Here is a 24225-nt window from a genome sequence, read left to right on the forward strand (position 1 = left end):
TTTCGCGGAAGTTTCGGATTCGTAACCGCCGTGTACATCGCGTCCATCTGCTGCGCGAACACTGGCGGCTATAATTTAGCGTGCATGAATTCAGTGAGCGACTCGATCGACGACGTTGCACTTTGGTTGAACCTCGGGGTCGGTGTCAAAGACGGGCCATTGTCAATCTCGTCGTCACTGCTGCTGCTGTCATCGCCGCCGTCGCACAACGCCGCCGTCTGTCGCGGCAACGATCGCCCTGTCGGAGTTCTCTTCGCAGAACGAGGCAGCACTATCAGTACTTACAAACTCCTCCATTGAAGCACCGCCTTTATGGTCGTCAGTAGCGACATCTTCCTAGAGTTCGGCAATGCCAGCGGCTTCCACCGTGTTGGTTTCACCCATGTTGGTTTCGTCCCGGCGCACAAAGCCCGCCTTTTCCGTTGATCGGCATGGACACTGCTTCTAGCCTTCATGATCGTGGCACTCCCGGTTTTCACAATCGTCGATATCATCCACTGCGCGAGCTCGTACTTCGAGTCTTGCAAAATTTGCAGCTTCGTCTGGAGAGACGCAGCTTTGCGCTTTGTCGGCGCACCTCCTGCTGCTTCCGCGGTGCATTTCCGCGCTCGCTGAGAGAGGGAGAATGTAAAGGGAGCGTAGGCCGCGCAGGCGCCGCTTGCTTATCGCTTTCTCCTCCATGCTTTCTCCCCCCTCTTGCAAAATCAGTTTCGTCTCAAGGGGCGCACCTGCCGCTGCTTCCGTTGAGAGAGCGCGCGGCAGGGAGCGCAGGCGCCCCTCGCCAGAGGAGGCGTTGCCTTCGCTTATCGCCTTTTTTCCGCCCTCTCCTCGCGCAACCGCCGGTGACACACGGGGGCGAAGCAGCTGGCGCCATCTTGTGCATGCTTTACCAACTTGCGATGCTCCGTGGCTTTCGCAATCGGCGCGCGGGCGGGATGCGCTGCGCGGTAATAGCGGCAGATACGAACTCGCGTAGGCAAACTTTTCGCCCCGTCTCGGTTGAAGGCAACGTAGGAACGCAATTTTCACGATTATTCTACATGCAAAACACCGCCCAGAAACAAAATTTCAATCGTTATATCCGATATGCGGCGAATAACATATCGTTATATATGGTTTTTTTTTCTCATTGCCCTAATCCATAAGTTGATACTCTTAGCTCGACTCATCGTTATAACCGATACATCGTTATATGTGGTATCGTTATATGTGGACTGCACTGTACCTCATCCTCTCGGTAAGAAGCACTTGACTTTTCCAGCAGTCCCATTCATAACCGGCATTTTGTTTCGCGCGTCTGCACTATAAGCTGTATGCGTATACATGGGAGTTGTATGGACGGGTAAACGGGAGCCAAGAAAGGCCGCGTAATAGCCAGGTCTCCACTATAAGCGGTTGCATTATGAGTGGTCTGAGCTGTATATTTGCAGCTGCTAGTACTATTATGTTTACTAAATGTTTCTGTTACTCTCTGAAAGTCTGTGATGAATTCAGGTGGTGCACTAGTGCAGCAGGTTGAAGCAGCCTCTTTTCCTTTCTATATTTGGTGGCATTCGCACCTTCTACAGTGTAGACCGCTTATAACGTAAGTCGCCGGATTCGTGAATATCTGCACTATAAGCTGTACTGCACTATAACCAAAACAATGATTTTCAAGCCCTACACGTATGCAAAACATGTAGACCAAGCAACCGCGCATATCCGAGAATCGAAGCGTGCGACTGAGAGTTTTGCATCCGTTTAAATTTACGAACGTTGAAAGCCTAATGTCGAAGTACCCACGATCTTTGCATGAAGCAGACAAAGTAATAATTTTTAAAAAATGTCTCAGTTTTGCCCGAAAAGCGAAGCATGAATTGTGATAGCAAATTAGTAGAGAGCTACATATAAGGAGTAGGGATAGTAGTTTTACCGGCTGCATAAACTTGACACATTCGCTTTCTAACTGAATTAACAAGCGCGGTGTCAACGCGCACAAGCAAACATGAATAGACTCAATGACTGCAGATAACCACTGTCAAAACGCGGGCATGGGGAAACATGGCCACTGCAGTGAGCGAAGCGGTCTATCGCTTCAACGGAAACTGAGCGGCGTAAGCACAGCGCATACAAAGGTCAGAGCCGTGTGGAGATCACTTTCAAGATACGGTGCGCGCGACAACACCGACAGCCAGCAGCTGCGCAAAGTACAAGTACGCATTTGTTGGCAGAGTAGAAGCCACCCCTCCCCCCCTCCCTCCCTCCTGTGCTTTTTCCTTTCTCCCTCCCGCCTTTCCGCTTTGCTCCTTTCACGTGGGAGATAGCTTCGCCAGTTCCTCTTGCGCACGGTTGCAAGATATGCATTTGGTGCCGCAGCACAGCGTCGCCCCCACCGTTAATAGATCCTCCCCTCCCTCCCTCCCATACCCCCACGGCCTTTCGTGCGATGGAAGTCGCGTTTGCTCTCCGCTGTACGTTTGCTCTCTGTGAAGGCGAACGCACAGTCCCCACGTCCCCCCCGCGCTTTCACTTGCACATACGGCGTGCGGCGACGATTTTATCGCCCTTGGACTCATGCTCCACATCTCATGCTCCTCCTCCGCATCGCCCTCGTTGAGAAGCGTGCTCACTACCGCCCTTGTTGGCGAGATTTTCCCGTGGAAGCCGCATTATAACCGGTATTTCGTCTCCCGCGGCTGCACTGTAAGCGGTATGCGTATACATAGAGTGCTATGGGAAAACTAAAGGGAGTCTGAAATGTACCTCAGTAGATTGAGGTTAAACTCTTGTCAGTGTTCTTAGGGCATAGCTGTAGCACACTAGAGTACCGTATTTACTTGAATGTAATGCGCACTTTTGTCCGATAAAACAGGTCCAAAAATTGCATGCGCGTTAGAATTGAGTACGACCCTAAATCTGCGTTACCATATAGCCGTCGGAATTTCAAAATGGCCGCCTCGCACGCGCTTCGAGCCTAGCTACACTCTAGCCTAGCTGCCGTAGCTTCCTCCATGTGCTGCAGTACACGTGCTTAGGCATTAGTTTACCGTCTGTCTTCCCGTTTTCTGCGTCTGCTCTATCACCATAAAGTGCCGAGTTCATCATGATGCCGCGTTTAAAAGGAAAGTGATCATGTGTGCCGAGACGGACGGAAATCAGGCTGCATCACGGGCGTTCGGAGAATCCGAAACTTGCTTGTGGGACTGGTGCAAACAGAAGGAGAGGATTTTTTCCAGCAAAGCAACACGAAAGGGTTTCAGTGCACCGAAGCTGGATGTATTCTGCGACGATCCACTTCGGCGATACGATCGCCTTGGCCCTATCATGAAAGCGATCTGCGACGTGGAGAGTGTGCCGCGCGCTGTGTTTTCGCCAGGTCGTGTTGAATCGAGAGGCATGCTAGCACGACTGTCAATTCGCTCGCCGCGCTTCGTCACTCCAGCGTTTTGGCAGCGAGTTTCCGCGGTCAACGAGCAAGGAGTGTTCATGTTTGCTTGTGCGCCGGTGACACCGTGCTTGTTAATTTATTTAGTAAGTGAATGCTTGCAAGTTTGTACGGCCGATAAAACTGCTCTCCTTACTTCGTATAGCGGTCTACTAATTTGCTATCGCAATCGATGCTTCGCCTTTCGGGTGAAACTGCGACTTTTTTCATTCATCGCAACTTTAGTGCACTGGGAGTAAATCATTGTTTTTCCAAATGAGAGAAAGTTGAATTTCAGTATAAAAGCATGAGGTGTGCGGTACTCTGAAGGATTTTTTTTTTTTTTTTTGGTCACAGAAAACGGGTGCGCATTACAATCGAGGGTGCGTTAGAATTGAGTAAATACGGTAACTCTGTCCTTAAAAATGACTGCTTATAGTGCAGCCAGTCCTGTTCGAGATGCTGTGATTTCTCTGGCAAGACACTTTAGTTGAACGGGGTCAAACTAAACTACTTTCCTGATTGTAGTAGTACTAAGGCCTCCACACTTTCGGAATGCATAGTGGCGTAGTGGGTAACCCAATGTATGACATAGCTGGGCCCTGAACTGGTTTTAGAATGTGTCATAATTCGCTGTCTGCCAATTATGACATTTGGCCTGTGACGATTGTAGCATCTTAATGCTGCATTAAACTCCAATGTGCCCTTGCATCTTCTGTTAGCATACTCACCTGCAAAGTTATACAAGCACAATGGCTGCAGCATGTAGTCTTCTTCGTGTTGACCAGTGTCTTTCAGCATTCAGCAGTTATCGTTCGCGTTATAGCTGTTAGTGGATCTTTCTGTTTGCTCAGTAGCAGTTGGATAAGGAAGAGTTTAGAGATGACTTGAATCTTCCCAGCAGAGGGGATCTTGGGTAACATTGTGCTAGACGAGCATGTTGCCGGCTATGTCAGTATGAGAGGTATTGAGTGTGTTGCGATAGTTGTTCTTAATTTATTTATTACACACTGCAAGCCCTTGGTGGGCCCAAGCAGGGTAGGCAATAAAAAGAAGAGGAAGAAAGAAAAACAGACAGCTTCTGCAGCTAAGCTTTCTGTAAGCTTTGAGGGTAACGGTGATAAATAGTAAATAAATATGTCGTGCCTTGCAGGTGTGCTGGCGACGGGCGATTGCCTCAAGAGCATCCACCTGTGGAAGCCACAGGAAGGCAGCTGGCATGTTGACCAGCGGCCCTACACGGCGCACACAGCATCAGTTGAAGACATTCAATGGTCTCCCAACGAAGCCACGGTGAGACATTTGGCGCTCAATTGGGTGTTGGCTATTTGCTCATTGGCCTTGTAATGCATAGGGGAAAGTATCCAGTGGTCTACTATAATTGCAGAATGGTTGCCAAGTTAAAGGAAGTGCAGTTCGAGGATGGCAGAAAATTAGGTTGTGGGATGAAATGAAGAAATTTGCAAGCATAGTAACTTGGAATCTGCTAGTGCAGGACATGGTAATTCGAGATCGCAGGGAGAGGGTTTTGTTCTGCAGTGATCACAAAATAGTCTGTTGCTACTTCTGCTGCTGATGGTGATGATTTGCTCATGATTTCCATTGCTAGCAATCACACATATCACTGTACTACCATTCAAACGTCAAAACTGGGTTTGCTATGTTTGTCGATTTGTCCTATTACGTTAATAGCCGTCTTTGCATTGTCAAATCGTCATTACATCGTCATTGTTTTGGCCTTTATCTTTATCTTGCATTGAGCATAGAAAAAACAACTTTGCACATGATATACACTCAGTATAATTATTAACAGCGAAGCTGTTTAAGCCAGCCGTAATTTGTGGTTCGTATCCAGAAACTGTGAAGAACTAAAAGAAAATAAACTTTCTTGCCGAAGCGGGATTCGAACCCGCGTACCCCCGGTCCCAAGGCGAGCGTCATAACCACTAGTAGAGTGGGTGGCGTGGCGTGGGTAGAAAGTGAGAAAGTGCGATTCTAGTACACTCTACCACTAGGCTATACAGCCATGCTTGCAAAGCATGCATTTATGCGAACCATATGATTGCGTTCGAGCGTCGTCGTCTTCGTCCACAGCTGGCGCGTTCGCACGCTCGTGCTCTGCGAGGTGAAGAGGTTTTGCGCGCTATGAGAGCGAGGGAAAGAGGCACATTCACGGAGCGGGTCTGCTGGAACGCGTTGTTGGCATTTCAACGCGTTGTCGGTGTTGCAAGCTGCGCTATGCAACGCGCAGTGATGGCCGTAAGTCCGAGACGCGCGAAAAGGAATTATCATCATCATGAGAAATAAGGTGAAAAGTTTGCACGCACTTCCAAAAAATGCTGGGCTATGATCGTCTAGCTTCGCTGCTGCAAGCGTTGCGTGGCCGTGTGCAAGGTTAAGCATTTTATTTTTTTTTTGCAATAGGATAACTAGAACCTATTCTCGTCACTCTAAGATGGTGACACTGCCAGAAATGCTGTTTTGAGAAAAACAAGAAAAACATTTCGGGACATGTTCATGGTGACCTTGGCAAAGGCTAAATCGATCAAGGATGATACAGGGATCCACTAAAGCCAGAATAAATACTCTACACACCTGGAGCAAAGGAAAGCGAAAAGATATTTGGGCCAATTTCTGGCTCCAACGAGCAGGGTCTCCCCTTAACGTGTGCCGCTGTTCCCTGATTCTCTTGGTCGCACCAATTCTGCTTGCGATAGTTCTGCTTCTGGGATTTCAGCTTTCATTGCTGTTGCATTCCCGCACCTCTATGCAGCAGTAGCAGGTGTCAGATGGTGTTGCTTCCGCTCGAAATCGAAGAACCTAAATCGGTATTCACTAGGGGTAGAAATCGCGCACTTTGCAACGGCGAGTGCACATCACGTGACAATAATGTGACATAGGCGTACCTACAGGGGGGGGGCAAAGTAGGCCATTTGCCCCCCCCCCCCCTCACTTCTGAAAGCGGGCACTGTCGGCCGCACACTGGCAAATCCAGTAAAGCAGCTGAGGCCATGTTTTCTTTTTTTTTTCTCTCTCTCTCTTCCCCTTCTTATAGGGCAACTAGGATTGTCTTTTGGGCCTTGCCGCCACGCGCTGTAGCAGATGACGTTTGACCGGCCACACTTAGGAGTTGAGGGCTAGGGTTCATTGCGGTGCAAGTCGCCTGCGGGGCGCACCTTTTAAAGAGCCTGCACTGCAGGGGAGGCTGTTGCCTGTCAATTCAAAACAAGTTTCACCTTCCGTCGCTTGCATCATCCTGTGTTTGTTGGGGTTGTCTGACCTAGCCATCTTTTGAAAACACAAAATCAGCTTTGCTTTCATAATTTACCGGTCTGTAACCAGTATTGCCATCTTAGCAATCTTGTCATTAGATTTAGCTACTTTCTTGTCTGTTTAGTGACGAAGTTTGCCATTCAGCGACCGGCGACTTCTTTAGCAACTTGAATGAACAATTTAGTGACATTTTAGCGACTTCTAAGTTAAGAAGGTTGCTTCGAAAATGACCCTTTGGAACGCAGTTTGTTATTCAAAAGCTGCATGTAAGCGGCTGAAACTCGCTGCAAGGCACAGAGGTTCCGTGACCATGATGAAGCAACGGTTACCTTCACATTGGTAGTCTTTACATTGTTATTTTGCTTCGCAGAACAGTGGTCATCACAGATCTGACATTGTGCTCCCGAAATTTTTTTTTAGTCTTTATAAAACCGATTTATTGGGTTTTGATGCTGTGGTTTCTTCGGTTTCCCTTAATGCATTCAGTCGATGGGCTTTCGCAAGCGTAGCAGTAAATGAAATTGGCAAAACCGTTTGGAATAAACATTATGGTCAGATTTATACCACAACAGGTGAATAAGACAGATCGACTGTATAAAAAAAAGGCACAGATGTGACAGCGGCGGAGCTCGTTCATGCGAATCTGAACGAATCGCTTCCATTTCTCATGGCTTTCGGATCAGTCAGTACTTCCCGGTGGCTTTCAGGTAGACCAAGGGCGGAAGCATAGTATTTGGCCTGTATAAATCTCGGGTAATTGTCATCCCCATGTTAACAACATGCGGTCAAGCGCATTCTGCAAAATTTTGTTCTCCGATCATGAACGTCGAGAACCAGAAAAATTAGGGCTCAATCTAGATAAGTGCCTTTTTGTGCTAGGAAAAATGGTTTCGAGTGTGTGCACATCTATAGATGCATGTGCCGTTTTTGCGTTTGTCTGATCACCGTGTACATCCAACACCTGGAATATAGCATGCCAGGCAAACAGCTACAGCTTTCAATAAAGACAGCATCTCTTTCTCTCTTTCTCTCTCTGTTACGAAATCAATCAGTTAACCAGTGCTTGTGTTCCAGGTCATGGCATCGTGTTCGGTCGACAAGTCCATAAGAGTGTGGGACGTGCGTGCGGCGCCCCACAAAGCATGCATGCTCACGGCAGCGGATGCCCACGAAGCCGATGTCAACGTCATTAGCTGGAATCGACGAGAGCCTTTCCTCCTGTCTGGTGGCGACGACGGTGCCATTAAGGTCTGGGACCTGCGGACTTTTCAGGTTGGTTTCCTGCTTCGCAATAGAACTTGTTACGAAGCCAGCTTCTTCGTGTTAATTAACGGCCAACTCCTATTTCCCTGTTCAGATACACATAACGTAAAATGCAGAATGCTATCATCAGACAACTGCTGGACTGATTGGAGGGAAATTTGTTGCCTTTGAAAAAGAATGTTAAATTATAGGAAATCAAGCAAGCAGAATTTTGATTTAGGGCCTTTGTGCCTTCGAGAAAGGAAATTAAATTGTAGTAAATCAAGCATGGAAAATTTTGATTTGGGGCCTGATACTCTGTACAAAATATTGTGGAGAGTCGGCAAGAAAAAAAAATGAGGCATGAAGTTTACAACTCTGTGGCTCTGCGCCAAAAACAGGTAGCATCGCAGTTTTTGTGCATTTGTTGGAGCATCTGAAGCAGACAGATTTAATATATAAGTGTATAGCTTATGTGAATTTACAATATTTACAAGTGTTTTGTTAATGTATCACTACGAAATTAGTGGTATATATTAGAGCGTTGCATAATATACAAATTTTGACTGCTATCATGATATTGTGTTTTGTTGCAGAGTTACGAAGTTATAAAACTTAGTTTTTTTTTTTGGGGGGGGGGGAGGGGTCTATTAGTGGGAACAAAGCCACTTATTTACCTGCAAATCCTAAATTTCACGCTTCTGATCAGTATTCAGACAAATAGGCTGTCCCCGTCGAGCCCGAATCATGGGTCAGTGACTGCATTCGATTTGATTAGTAAATTTCACTATTTTGAACACCCCTGATTTGCCACAGGGTGGACGCCCCGTCGCCACCTTCAAGCACCACCTCGCTCCGATCACATCCGTCGAGTGGCATCCGACAGACAGCACGGTCTTCTGCGCCAGCGGGAGCGACGACCAGCTCACCCTGTGGGACCTGGCCGTCGAGCGGGACCGCGACGCGGAAGGTGCCGCCGGGGACCAGGACAACGACGACGAGGTGTTGCAGGGACTGCCCCCACAGTTACTCTTCATCCACCAGGGGCAGAAGGACATAAAGGAAGCACACTGGCATCCGCAGATGCCCGGGCTGATTCTGAGCACAGCACAGAACGGCTTCAACGTGTTCCGGACTATCAGTGTGTGAGAGGATGTCACCAAGTGCAGTGCAGACTGCCTCACGGACTAGCTGGCAGCGACAAGTCGGATGGTCTTGTCGTTCATCTGGTATAGCTACATTGCGGTCAATGTGTTACGTACGCCGAGCCCCATGATGCCTGCCTCAAGACTGTACAACTTGGCTTTCCTGATGCTACCTTCTCCGATATAAGTTAACGTGCGAATGATTCGTAAGATTATCATTGTAATAAATGGAGTTAGATGGTGCAGTCCAAATTTCCACTGGCAAAAAATACTGTATAATCTTGTGTAAGGGCCACAACTTTTTTTTTGTGAATTTGGGGCCGAATATTTTGATTGTGGCACATTCTCGAGTAAAAATTTGAAGAGTGTGTATTTAGTACTTAGAAAAACTGACGTGCGTGCTGCTGTGTGCAGCAGCCTTGGGCAGCCTTAACTTTAGCTTCATTTGCTACCCCATTTGTCATCGTTGACACGTAACCACAGTGCTGCAACAATTGAAATCTGGTTCACTGCAAGTGCACTATTACAAGATGAAGATGTCCCTGGATCTCATGCTGCACATAAGGTTATGTGACGAAAAATTATTGCGAGGCTCTCACGCAAAATGCGAACGGAATATTTTGGTAAATATTGCCCCCCTGTGTTTCGTAGTTCACGTCTCTGCAGTGCGCTGCAGAGACGTGAACAGTACGAGTGAAATGTAGAGCTTGTGCACGACACGCTAATTGGTTTGTACATGTGTGGCACAAACGTGTACGCTGAGTGTGACAAAACGAGCCAGGTGGCAGCGGGATATGAATTGTATTGGTGCTTAGTTGATGGACTTCCCTCGAACAGTCAAGGGCAAGAAGAACTGTATGCCTTTATGCACCACACCATTACCACGCTGTTTTAATGTAAACCTTTTCCCAGACGAGGTATCAGACCTCGCGCCATGCGTAAATTTGCAGAGCGTAAACAATCTGAGGTTCTTGTGCAGATGGAATGTTGCAGTCGATGACACCCGCATAGTTTTCTGGGGGTGCGGGAGCGACGGCGCACCTAGTAGGCACCTAGTAGAAGATTGAATTATTCTTGGGATAGGCTTATTCAGTCTGCTTTGGTAAAAACAAAGTAAAGCAAACTATAAACATTTTCGTCAAACACTTTTCACGTTTGAACTCGTTACTATATCATAACATAGGCAGGCCATTGTTACGTATCTGATGATCACATTATCATTCATTCCCCATCCACACTGCGTGTGCAATTTCAGAGGACTTCAGGACCTCTGAACATTAAAAGATTGTATGGACAAAGGAGACGACAATAGATTTGCCGCACCTGCGCATTCCAAGTGCAAAATTGCACTGTGTGAGACACAGGCCTTATGTGAACATTGTGTTAGCACCACAGGGACCGGGATGTAGTGGTGCTTTTGTAACTGAAACGCACAAGTAAAAGAGCGTATTGGTGAGGTTCTCTTGTATATTTCTATTTCCTGTATAAATGTGCTTCGATTTGTTATTCTGTGAGCAGTTGTCTTAGGAAATCATCCTCCTTGCTAATGCTGGGTCATTGATTGTATGTCAACCATTTATGGAGCCCTATCTGCAGAAATAAATTATGAGCTGAACACACCAATCTAGAGGAGTACTGGTGTATACAATTTCCAGGTTGTAAAAAATTACGCAGATCCTACGCGCTGTGGGAATCTATGTTATGCGAAGCATTTTGTAGGTAGCTGGCTATCCAGCATCATTTCACTTTCCGCAAAGCATTACCAAGTGTCGTATCATGCATGCCATGCCTGTGATGACGGGCATATCCTGATACAGTCAAACCTCCATAAAAGATCTATAGCGTCGACCGAAGTCTTTTGTGGTTTTGTCTGTGACAATGTAATGAAGTTGTACTTGCAGCGAAAAACTTCGTTATATCGCGAATTTCGTTAATTCGAGGTTTTGTTAATTCAGTGTAACAGATTGGGTAATAAAAATAATTTGTTACATCGCGAATTTCCGTTAAATCGAGGTTCGTTATATCGAGGTTTGACTGTTTATATATCCTGTTAAACTACAACGATGGCATCACAACCACGAGCACACACGCACCTTTTGGCTCAAATGTCATTCATGTCATTCACATCATGCCACATCTCGTGCCATGCATATCCTAATGTTTTATCCTCGTGTTACAGGGGTTCCAAAGCACTTTTCTAACTAATGATAAATTGGCCTCACTATTAAAGGACGTCTCGGAAATCTTGTGCTGGGAAAATTTTTCGAACAAGACAAGTATTAGTGGAGCTATTGCACCGATATGCGGCTTTCCTTCTCTTTTTGTTTCTGCTAGTGCACAAGAAGCTACAAATAGGAGAAGCCTAAGGGGCAAAGTCCCTCCGAAAGCTTAGTGTCTCGGCAGCGAAAGGGCTCATCGCGGCACCCCGTGACAGGCCGCGGAGGACTGCGCTATGCAGCAACTGCATAGCGTTGCATAACTGCAACTGCATGGCCTCCAAGCTGCCATCTTGGAGGCCGTGTGCGGAAGACGCAGCTATGCCCAATTGTCGTGTGTAGACCGGAAGTGCAAAGATCAAACTATTTTTCGGACTTCGAGATCGCAGACATATATCTATTTTTAATTTATTTAACTCAAACTTAGCAGTTATGTTTTACTGAGAATGCTCTCGCTATCACGAAATTGGCCAGTAGCGTTGGTGGGTCCATCTGCTTGTGATGTCGCTGCATGACGACATTGCGGAAGTGAGAGCAAGCGATCTTTTGCTGTGTCTGACAGGAGATTTTAAAATCCATAGTGCATGCAGTGTAGTAATATTTGGCCCACATGTCCACAGCAGCCTCTACGACAGATCAGCAACGTCTTCAATAAGTGTTTCAGGGTCCCTTTAACAGAATTTCTTAAGTCACTCGTAGCATTTAGCACAAATTGCTTATTGAGCTGGAATAGTTGAAGAGGTATACAGCACATACACTGGAAATCAATATGCATTATTGTCTAATTAACAAAAGTTTACTACTGATTAACTTTTCAACTAATTACTTTAGCACGCATATTGCAGTAGACGAATTGAAGCCAGTGATTTCATAAGGCCCATTCACTTGGAAAGAATATTGAAATTGGCAGCGCTTTTCAGATAAGCACAGTCAAACTTGCTGTAAAAATGCACTGTTGTTCCACGTACTTATTTAACAAAAGGCCTTTTTATGCATTGAAGCTCAAAAGTTACTGGAACACCAATGCATTTCGTCACAAAATTTGGGAACACACATCTCGAAACTGGTGTCATCCTCAGAATTCATTCCAGGTGGATAAGACTTTAAAAGTCACCAGCTACAATTCTAAAGGTCCAATATGCTGTGTAAGGTAATTTGAAAGTTAATTGCTAAAAATTTTGTTAATTACCCAAATACTTTAATTTTTTTGTAGAAATAATGTCTGACTGAGAGCTGTCTAGCTCAAGAAGTAGAATTCAGCTGCATGTCACAGGTGACTTTGTAAAAATTCCGTTAACGATAAAATAAAGCCTTGAATGACCAGTTAAATGACTGCAACGGTATCGCAAGAGCATACCTAGTGGCGAACTTGAGGCATTGGGTTGGCCTAACAGGTTAAATAGATAGACTCAAAGTGCTTGAAGAGGGCAAAAAAAAGAACAAAACAACTTTGCATTAGAACAGCAAAGAATCACACTATGCAAGTACAAAGGTTGGAAAACACTTATAGTTTTTAATTTGATACTAAAGTTGACATCCATCTAGTGCCCCCCCATTGGCAATATTGTGACATCATGATGACATAGAGCAAAACTTACTGATGCTGTGTAGCAGTGAGGCAGTATATGATGGTCTTGCTCATAAAAAGAAAAGTTAACGAGAGCTGCATGCATTCATTCTCGTGCGTGGAAACCACAGCCATCACAAGACCAAAGCGAGCCACTGTATCATGTCTTGACATGTCCACTTCACAGGCAGCAAGCCTGCGAACTGGTTTGTAGAAGCAAGTAATAAGTACAGGAAAAATTTCCTGCAGGATCCATCTTGCGATGACTGTCAACGTTAATGCGATTAGAATTGAAGCGATGCAGCAACACACCTTATTGCCACCACCGAAACATGTCTTCTATGAGCTGCAGCATTGCCTCAAAAAAGAAAAGAATGAAGAAAAAAAATAGCTTAGCTTTAAAACATTCATAGACGTTGAATGCAGCATCTGGTCTAGCCATGAACAATACAAGGTATCTAATATATTGCGATTCTCTGCATCTGAAGCAGCCCAAAATATTTTCTCAGTTGTCTGTGCACAATGGCCTTTCCTTACTGCTAGAAATGGGCCATTTTTTTTTCAGTGCTTTGATGTTCTACCATTTTTCTTCAAGACGTAGTAGTCACAGCATTATATATACCAAACATCAGAACCAAATTACTGGTGTTTTTACTGAAAGTAAAGCAGGAATAATTGCTGAGAATTTTTAAACATTTTTTTGCGAAGTGCCTCAAGAAAGTGAAAGCGATAATTTGATATTTTTAGTATGAGCACAAAAAAGTAAAAAAAGAAAAAAAAGAGAGAGAAGTTGAAATACACAAAATATTTTAAGTTACAGTATGAAATCAACTTTGTGACACATGGTGGGAAGGATTGCTTGTATAATTTGTACATACGCTGTCGAAACGCTGATGGATAAAAGCAACGTACGATGGGACAAATAATCTTGCACTTGATATTAGTTGCAGACAATTATCCAAATAACACGCACTCATGAGTATGTACCTATGTTTGAGACATCATTAAAACAGCCTAGACATCGGGTCGGAAAATTAGACAACCCAACAGAAGCTTCCGTCTCTTCGCTGCTGCTGTCGCTTACAAATTAAGTTGCCAAGTCGACCAAAGCACAAATTTTACGTCGTTTGATTGTGAAAGTGCTAGGAACACCAGAAGCTAGTTTCGTCGATGCCTCCAGTCGAAGTATATTTTTGCTGACTCCCCACTGCGTAGAAAATTGTCAAATCTGACCAATAGCTAAAGTGCAGACATCATTTCATACGGTGCATGGTGTTGCTAGTGGAAGAATTCAAACAGAAATGTTTACCGTGTCGAAAAAACTGTCGATCATCGATTTCTTTAGCTTAGTAACGAAAGCGTGAAAGTGTGCTTTGTCTCTTGAATGTAATAATTGGCCGCGCATTACTTCCCTTACACAAGCTCAGTGGCTATTGTATTCAGCTTCAAGAAGCTTCAGCTCGGGTCCAACTCTGATCTCCCCACTCAAATATACGTTTAAATCAGAAATGCTTTCACGGTACTACCACTGGACCAGTTTGAACAAAATAATGTATTTGAGAGAGAATGTCAAATTCTAGGAACTCTAGAAAGCAGAATTCTGATTTAGGAGTTCATATGTACAATCATTGCATTCTACCGGTGCTAACATATCGGGCAGAAACTTGGAGGTTAACAAAGAAGCTCGAGAACAAGTTAAGGACCGCACAAAGAGCGATGGAACGAAGAATGTTAGGAGTAACGTTAAGAGACAGGAAGAGAGCGGTGTGGATCAGAGAATAAACGGGGATAGCCGATGTTTAGTTAACATTAAGCGGAAGAAATGGAGCTGGGCAGGCCATGTAATGCGTAGCATGGAGAACCGGTGGACCATTAGGGTTACAGAATGGATACCAAGAGAAGGGAAGCGCAGTCGAGGACGGCAGAAAACCAAGTGGGATGATGAAGTTAGGAAATTCGCAGGCGCAAGTTGGAATACGCTAGCGCAAGACAGGGGTAATTGGAGATCGCAGGGAGAGGCCTTCGTCTTGCAGTGGACACAAATATAGGCTGATGATGATGATGATGTTTTAAAAAATTCTCCAAAATTAATATGTTTAAAGAAAAATGGGAGGATGCAGTTTACAAGTATCTAACTCTGTGCCAAAATCAGATATTGCACTTTTGTAAACTGCATCTGTTAAAGTATTTCAAGCGGGGAAATATGCTTTATGTATTTACAGCTTGTGTGAAATTGTTATAATGTTTATGAGGGCTTTATGAAGACACGTCTTGCTCACAAATTGGTGGTATATTCGAGAGCGGTGTCCGATACATAAATTTCGTCCACCTCAGATGAACGGGAGGTACAGTTTACAAAATGGTGATATCTTTTATTTGCAGAGTTAGAGTTGTAAACGCAATGCTTCAAATTTTCGACATTTTTTTTTCTGAAAAACATTACGGTGTAAATTGAAAATCCACTTCCTACACTTTCTAATTTCTCTACTATATTTTAACTTTTCTTTCTAAATGCAACCGACTTCATCAAAATCGGTGCAACGTTTGTTGAGAAAAAATGATTTCACCATTCTCATACACAAGCTCCTAGGTAGAAGTTTCCTTTTAATGCTAAGTCGCAGACTAAATTCCTAGCGTCTGCAGCCATCAGCAAAAGTTTCGGCAGTCTTCACATGAACCCCTAAACTTGAGTGATCTCTGTGAAGACTTAATTCAGCATCAACCGAACAATAGATTTTAGAAATCCTTGTGGGATTTTAGGGCTTCTCTCTCTCAGCAGACAGTGCCCGCCAACAGTTTGCGACGATTGAATAGAGTTTTGCACCCTGTTAACACTGCCAGTGCTGTGAAACCAGCGAATGAGCACAGTTCACTTTATTGCATTCACTGCGGCAGCACTTTTTGAAGTCCCGATTCCTGTGCATGATGACCCACTGGCGGGTCACTTGTCATATCCCTCGGGTGTTTTTGACCTATCGGCGAGTCACCAAGGAGCTGTGCTCCTTTGAAAATTCAAGCTGTGGAGGGATGGCCCCCGACACGTCAGATCAGAAGCAACAAGAATTTTTCCTCTCCTTCAATTTCTTGCAGACTTCACTGGCGCACTGCAGGAAAGCCCTGCACAGCTGCGCAACAGGAATAACTGCCGTGACCCGCGTCGCAGTGAACTTGTTAATCTCTAGTGCTCTCGATGACCTTCATTGGTATGAAAGTTTGGCTACACAACGCAATACCGCTCGTTACATAGAGTGACCTTTAAAACTTTGGAAACAGCGTTACTGCATTCACCGGATACCAACGTGCACATTCTTTTTTCTAGAACAGTTCACTAAAATATTATCTTTGCATTAGAATGGAGCACAAAACCAAAACTGCAATACGCGGTGCCCAAAGGCCACCCTATCATTTTGAATCCCACTTTCCAATCTCGAAGGTTGTGCTTAGCTGCACTCCGGTTGGTAGAAGCTCCTGCGAGTGCCTAAAGTCTATCATCAGTGGACTTCGCTTATAAAACTGGTGTTTGACCAGTGATGCCCAGTCCGCTGTGGTTCGGATGCAGTATATTTTCTTTTTTCAAGCGAGCACAAATTACTATTTCTCTCTTATCGTGAAAATTTAACGAAATAACGATCAACGGTATTGTATTTTTAAGTATGGAAGTGTGGGTGCGCGTCGAAGATGAAGGCACTGCATTTTACATTTCTGACAGTGAAAAATCGGGTGCATGGTACAATCATAGGCACATTAGAATCGAGTGAATATCGTGCGATGGGAGTTTATTGATGGTTCGCGGAAAGCTCGGTCACGTCGGGTCCAGCGCAGAGCAGCCGAGCAGTTCCAGCCAAGCGCCAGGAAGGCAGCAACACCAATCCTTGGGTGTTGCTTACTTCAGGCGCCAAGCGGCCTCAGCAACATTTGGGCTCTCTTCGTCATTAGAACGGTAATATTAAGCTTGTGTGGCTCAATATACGATGTCAGCTTTCATACCACTGCTGCGAGAAAAAGCTTCAAACGTTCTGTCTACGCAGCTTTAAGTTGAACGGCACCACACAGCTCCATAACAAGTATAATATGTCGCAAACTGCCAAGCCTTCCCGATATAATGATTACGAAAAAGGGTGCCAAACAGTTTTTATTTCTTGCACATGGCACTTCAGAAGAGCACCAAAATAATCTAACTTGTGAATTGCTTCTTTGCACGTTTTGAGCAACCAACACACGAAAAGACAACCACAGATGCGTAAAAGTATGCATGAATTTATATGCGGTCCATGGTCACAGCTCGGAACACTGGGTCTCACTAACACATCACGAAATATATGTCTTTTAAAACAATAGGTACTACTCAACCAGCAAACTTCAGTCCAAGCATGGACTGGCCACGCTCACAAACAAGGTTAACACCGAGAGAGTTAGGAAGTCTGTCGTGCACATGCTTTGTGCATCTGTTGCGAGTCTCAACACAACAGCAAGAACTCATCACTTTGATGCCTTCTTCTTCTTTGGCTTACAGTACTTGGCTTCGAGGTTTGCAATCAGGTCTCCAAAGTCAGCCTCCCTCGATCGCTGTCTTTTGGCAATGGCATTTGCCAGCGATTCCTGGCTGCCATCCAAACCCAGCTCCATCTTCCTGATTTCGGCCTCTTCGGCTTCCTTCACGTACCGTTTCTTCCGCGCGTTACGCGACCTCTTGGTCTCCTCGGTGAATTTGGGGTACGCCTTCACTTGGCCGTCCTCGATGAGCTTATTCAAAATGTTGCGGTAGCGGTCCTCGTCGTCGATTTCGAAGCCGATAAGGTATTCGCTGATGGCGTTGAAGTCGCCCTCGAAGCGCTCGTAGCAGTTCTTGAGGTCAGCCACCTCTTCACTGGAGCCCCGGTATTTGGTGAGGTACCTGTTGAGAAATGAACGTAGAGATGTTGAAACGAAAAAAACTTAAACATAAGTTGCAACAATACAGAACTCGCAGAGCAACCCACGAAGATGGGCGTTGCTAAGTGAAATCGCACCTTTAATGAGCGCAGTATGGAGTCAGTGATCTAGTCATCTTCACTTGGGGACATTCATACTAATAGGAAAGCATGGGACGTCAGACGTTTCACCTATAGACTGAACTACTGGGAGGCTGAGTAATTCCACCACATTTCGCATTTTCGTCATACACTTTTATGTTCCAAATTTATTCCAAGGAGTATATAAGCGAATTTAACGCTACGTAAACAAACGTTCCTTTCCCCTTTCCACTCCCCCCTCCAAAACGGAGTTTTAGAAAGAGGGCGCTCAAAGTTAGGGAACACTATCAGCTAGGCTTCAGGGAGAGCGCAAAAGAACGCAAAAGGTGTACAAATGAGTTTCGGGCACACAATGCCACTTAGGAATTTCTAAAGATCCATAATAAAGCAAAAGGCCTAAAACGTGCCCTACAGTAATGAACTTTACAGTTTACACGCTAATAAAAAGATGATAAGGCAGGCATCAATGCGAAAATTCTGAGTGCACTGAACTACAGAGTTTCGAAACTGTAAACGAGCTGTCCAAACTGGAGTTCTTTTGTTGACACACAGTCAGTGACAGCTTGTTGCCTCATATGCATTTTCCCACAGGAAAACTAGCGCCTTTAGGATAATCACGAGACGAAATCGTGAGCAGAAAGCGTCATGAACACGTAGGGGGGCTTACTCTTCTACGTCGGCGAGGTTGATCTTGGGGAACAAGACGCGCCAGTAGGAGGTCCAGTCGCGGTCGCCGGCCAGGTCGTCGTCCTCGTCGACGCAACCGGTGTCGTCGTAGGCGGCTCTCTTGTCACTGTCTCCCAGTATCAGGTGCGCCTTGGAGAGGACCTGGAACTTTCGCGTGGCCGCCTCTTTCTGAGCATCGTCGGCACGGTCAGGGTGGACGAGCAGCGACAGGCGTCTGTACGCCTTCTTGACGGCGGCTTCGGACGCATCTTTGGGCACGCCGAGAAGCTTGTACAGGTCGGAGGTGCCGAACAGCTCTTCGCAGTCGGCGAGGAGACCCATCTTGCGAGGACGCGTGAGTCGTAATGCGGTATGGTTTCGAGGACGGTGCGCGAGCAGCGAAGTTTGACAAACGTCGATACTTTTTGGCGCGAAGAGTACGGATCAGCTATGGATTGGATTGCGTGAGAAGTGATTTTAGTGGAGAAAGTGATGTCCAAATCCACGCCTCATAGGGTGGCGCCCTCTAGATTTAAAATACAGATCTTAAAGGCTATGCTTTTGCTGGTTGAATCAGCAAAACGATTTTGGGAGAAACGCGTCCCAGACGTGGGGTCTTGGACACCAGCTGTTCTAGTTAACTAGTTTAGTCTTGTTCTCGTCGTTTATGGTCCGGATAGTTTCTTTGTTGGATAGGACTTTGTTTCTTGCCTGGTTTGTCAAAAAAAAAAAAAAAACTTTGAATTTGCCTTCGCCTGCGCCCCTCACAGTAAGTGACGTTTAGAACACGGCGGCTATGTCATGTTCACTATCTGCAATACGGCAAAGCTTAGCCTTCGAGATTAGTTTTTATTATTTGCTCAGGGCTGCATTTCAGAGTTGGTGACGACAGCAACATGGTATCTTTTAATTCGTTTCGTTTCGTTTTTCTTCATTCTGTGGACCATACTTTGAATGACAAGCATTCTCCTCTGAGTCAACACAGTTTATGGCATGTATCTCGGTGTTTTCGTAGACCGATCCCGAAGATAATGCCGTCTAATAATAAAAAAAAAAAAAAAGAAAGAAAAAAAAGCAGCAGCTAGGACAAAAACAAAAAAAGAAATCGCGGTTTCGACAGACATCGTACATGACTTCAGTCCGAAGTCCGAATTGGATTAAAACCACGTTAGGATGAAGCTCCTACCCCGAAGCTCCTATCGAAATACATGAGAAAATAGTCGTTTTTCTCGGCAACCAAATGCACCGATGTTGATCACATTTCCTGCACTCAGGTACCGATGTAGTGACTGTAGGAAGTGGTATTTCAATTTATGCCGTCACTCTCCTTACACAAATTGTTAAATATCTCAATATAAAAAAAGAACTATCAAGTTTCAAAAATTAGAAGTACTATCACAATTCTGTAAATTGTATATAATAGTACATCTAAAGCTGACAAAATTTATACATAATACGTGGCTCCCAAATAAAACACTGATATGTGAGTAAGGCTTTTGCTAAAGCCCGTAAACATTGTAACAAAGTCACGTAAGATATACCAGGGTCCTTCAATACTTTACTGATGAAAGACTTCAAGGACCCTGGATAAACATTGATATACCGATTAAAGTTGTCCGCTTTATATGCTCCAACAGACGCCGTTTACTGAACTGTGATATCTGTTCCTGGTGCAGAGTTACAAGTTTGCTAACATCGCGCTTCTATTTTGTTTTCATTTTCCGATTTTCCACAATTCTTCTAAAAAAATTCGAGGCCATAAATAAAAACCCACTTCCTGCAGTCTCTGTAATTAAACTTTGTCTCTCAAATGCAACAAATTTAATTTAAATTGGTTCAGGGATTGTTCCATATAAAAGCGTACGTTTCTACGTTTTGCGGCGTCGAAGTTGACACCGATCTAAAGGGATTTTTTCGACACGCCGTTCGGCCTTTTATCCCAAAGCCACTTAAGTGTCTAAACTGTATTCGAACTCGGGCACGTGAGTGGCATATTGCTGAATTCGAATGCATGCGCTAAGTGTTCCGAACCTCACAACTCAGACACCTGCACAGCACCTGACTTTCCGCATACCAAGTGAGAAGCCAGGTCCCCGTCATGCCTCATCGAAAAGTTGTTGAAGAAATCAAGAATGAACAAAAGGTACACTCAGGCAAATTGTGAGAGGCCATTCGACGGCATACAAGGAGGCCGCCTACACTGTGTGACTTTGTCGGGTCCGCCGAAGACGGTCTTCTACAGGAAGGACGTTTCGAGGCCACGAGAGGCGCGTCGATCGTGTCCCCATGTGGCTCGTCCCCCATCCTATGCAGTTGTAACGCGCACACACCGAAAGTGCAACTAAATGTGCAGCCAGGACCATAAACGTACGGCTGCTGAAGAATCGTGTGGCCCGTGCTACTGAACTTACACCTGAACTCGGAACAACAAGAGTGCACAGAGGAGTTCCGGCCGACAACCTTCGCCCGTGGCATTCCGCGAGTGATTGCAACGGTGATATCACTTACCATTGTTCACTAACGTGGCTGCTTGGGCATGTTGGTGTGACATGACTAAAGCTTTCAGAGCGCGCTACAACACGAGGACGATAAGTATAGACACGAAAAACAAGAGCGCTGACTTACATGCGCAGCCTCAAGAATCTTTTTTTTGGTCATCACGCAAGTACGATAGCTCCTTGCGAGATAGAGCGATATACCGTTATGGTCTGATGTTTCAAAATAAACTGTTGTAATTAAGTCAGCGTTCGTGTGTTTCGCGTCTACTTCTAGTCCTCGTCTTGCGCGCTAAAAGCTTCAACCTTGCTATGCCGGTTGAATTGACTAATGAACTAAGAAGTTCATTAGTCAATTATTGTTAATTAGTTGAATATGTGTTTCGATTTCTCGTGCTACTAATGTCCGTCTCTTCGATCGAATAACCCAGTTCAACGATAAGAATTATGCTACCTGCCATAGGCGATTTTCAAAAATTCCGCCAAGCCTAATTTTGAACACCTGGTATAACGAATTATTGCGTATGACGAATAGCAGTAAAATCCATTAGAAAAATTCTGTATAACATCTTTATTTAATATATCGAATTTCCGACCTTTTAACACGAAAGTGTTTTATGCCGGGGTCCACCAAGACTTCACTGACGTATTTCCGTCACGGAAATACGTCATAGAACATAATACAAAGAAAGAAACCAGAAGAAAAAGTTCCACAAACATGCAAAATTTGGAAATCGAACCCACGACCTCTCGGTCCGCGACGATAGATCGCCGAGCGTTTAACCCATTGCGCCACAAACGCATTTGCAGAGAGCTACACAGACGCGCCTTATATATCTAACACTCCTCCGTGTACCCGCGCTCTTGCTCGGGGCGGTGCCGCCGCCTACGAGCAGAAAAGAGAAGTACTGCATTATGACACTAACGCGCACCGACAGTGAACGCTTCGGTGGTCTCAGCACTACGACGCCTCGATGCCAGCATTCGAAGGGACGCTGGCATCAAGAAGCACTACCAATGCCACCTAGGTGGCGTTGGTAGTGGCGTTCACCGTACTCAGCACAGCGGAGCGTGGCCTCCGCAATTAGCTCTGAAAATGTTTCTGAAGTTGATCGCGGAGGCTGCAATTACGACGCGCTGTACGCGCTGATTTGACTCGGTGACGATTCAGTTACGTGCTTTGTCTTGCGCGTTGTATTAGTGTGTCAGTTACGTGCTTCGTCTTTCGCGTTGTGCTAGCGTGTGCAGCGTAGTGCAGCTTCCATATGCACGACGGTTGCTCATGGTCATCGACGTTGGTAGTCGTGATGGAGGAGACGTGCCACCAGGCGTCAGCGTGGGTGCATCAACGCCTAAGGGCGCTTTAGCCACAAAACACCAATAGACATTATATATCAATGTGCAATAAACATTACACTACTTCTGTGAAGACACGTTTCACTTTCGTGTTCTATACCGATTCCTATATAAGAGGGATCAACCACATTTTTTGTGATCCCCTTGAGATTCGATATATTCAGGTTCGACTGTGCTCGCAACTACCCACCAGCTCGCTTGGGCCATAGTTTATACGCAACATAGTCTATACTGAATTACTGATCGTTCACTTGGCGCGTTCGTGCACATTCAGAACTTCTAGCCACCGGCACCGATGAAATCGCGAAGCGAGTGGCTATATACAAACTACATACCACAAGCTTAAAAGAAGACAGAGTCTATCGGGAGAACTTCTGAAACGAATTTCTTCCGCGGCACTCACCTCCTATTGGCTCTCGGAAGGTTAGGTTAGGTTATGTTAGGGCACACCTGGCAGGCAGTTTTTCCCGGCAGTTTGTCACGTGACTTACGAGCGCCAATAAAAGTTGAGTGCCGGGAGAAATTCGTTTCAGAGACTCACGCGGCTACCGGGAGAATAGACTCTGCCTTAAAAGAACGCTTAACTAGATGCCATTTCTCAATGCTGTGATATACGCAGCCGGCGGTTTGGAAGCCCTATGCGCGGCCTTCGAGATTTGTGCGATACCAGCTGGCGTGCGAGTCTCGGAGTCTATGCCCTTTAAAAGCCTCCGCTTCTTTGTTGCTAGTAGAGAGGGCAGGGCGCCTGTGAGCCATTCTGAAAACTTCGTTCGCCCTGTGACATCTGTAATCAAGAAGGGATTTCCGAGTCTGTCTTAGATACATTAGTACTGCCGCATTTTTTTTTACACGCACTGGGATATGGAGTGGAAATAAAAGTTCATTACTTTTCAGAGACTTAAATGGGCTGGTTGGTTGCCGGCTTGACGGAACGTGTTATAACGGCGCGTGTGTGGACGGGAAACAGAAAGAATGCACAGAGGACAATGTTCATTCTTTCTGTGTCTTCTCGATTCTCCTCTGTGCATTCTTTCTTTGTCCCGTCCTCACACGCGCTGTTATAACATGTTCCATGACATTTGCCCGTTCTGTCGACTTCTAGCCCTAGATCACCGCGTGACACAAATGTAGAGCAGAAAGCAAAAGCTTAGAGATAACCGCATCAGCAAAAAATAAAAAAAATAGTAATTTATTTAACATACATCATAGGCCCATTTAAGGCATTGGGTAATGGGGGATACAGAGTAAGCGTTCGAACAGGAGTAAACAATATAAATATTAATACAGGCATTCACAAGATAGGTAAAGCAAGGTTAAAAAAATGTTTGACTAGGCTAAGCTTTAGACATCGTGAACACAGTAATATATTCATACACACAAAAAATTTAGAAAATACAAGTATGAAAAACAGGGAAGGAAAGTAGGTCAATAACATCCTTATACAATGTTTCTACAGAAACCAGGTAATAAAGAAATGAAATTAAATAAAAATTAATTCCTACTAGCACAGCCGTGCAACGTGAAATAGTCTTAATGCACAACGCTGGTCAAACAGGCACAAGAATAGGACTCTTCATTTCAGCCATTATGCTAATAGGTTGCGAAGAAAAAAAAAAAAAAAAACGGAAATTTTCGCGGTACCTCCGGTCCCCAGACTTTTGCTCTCAACTGTACCCCTTGCGCATGCGCGAGCGGCGTAATCTAAAAAAAAAAAAAAAAATCTGCCTGTGTGACGGTTGTCTTCGTCGGCTTCGTTGACCTCAGATAAGCTCGCGTGCGCTGCCGAATTTCACGTCTGGGGCGGTGATCACTTTTCTCGGCTTGACCACCTTGGTTTCACTTTCGCGACA

General features: G+C 45.2%; 2 protein-coding genes across 7 annotated transcripts in view; one reads left to right on the plus strand and one right to left on the minus strand.

The window, feature by feature from the left end:
* The window catches only part of LOC119453217 (glutamate-rich WD repeat-containing protein 1), an 84595-nt gene extending 73909 nt beyond the window's left edge, over positions 1-10686 (plus strand). The window contains exons 5-7 of one of the 6 annotated variants that reach the window (XM_049667643.1): positions 4557-4696; positions 7751-7948; positions 8735-10686. In XM_049667643.1, the coding sequence (XP_049523600.1) occupies positions 4557-4696; positions 7751-7948; positions 8735-9067 (671 nt within the window). In that variant the 3' untranslated portion in view covers positions 9068-10686. The remainder of the gene's footprint in view (positions 1-4556; positions 4697-7750; positions 7949-8734) is intronic. The other 5 variants (XM_049667644.1, XR_007467020.1, XR_007467022.1 and 2 more) reach the window with 5 other exon arrangements.
* A 6401-nt stretch (positions 10687-17087) lies between these two features.
* Positions 17088-18979, minus strand: LOC119453221 (dnaJ homolog subfamily C member 9). The gene is made up of 2 exons (XM_037715245.2): positions 18526-18979; positions 17088-17740 (listed from the first exon to the last, which is right to left on the minus strand). Exons 1-2 carry the CDS (start codon positions 18864-18866, stop codon positions 17326-17328), a joined length of 756 nt encoding a protein of 251 aa, XP_037571173.1. The 5' UTR covers positions 18867-18979; the 3' UTR covers positions 17088-17325.
* Positions 18980-24225: the final 5246 nt, after the last annotated feature.

Source organism: Dermacentor silvarum, chromosome 5 (genome assembly GCF_013339745.2).
Source record: "Dermacentor silvarum isolate Dsil-2018 chromosome 5, BIME_Dsil_1.4, whole genome shotgun sequence".
NCBI lineage: Eukaryota > Metazoa > Arthropoda > Arachnida > Ixodida > Ixodidae > Dermacentor > Dermacentor silvarum.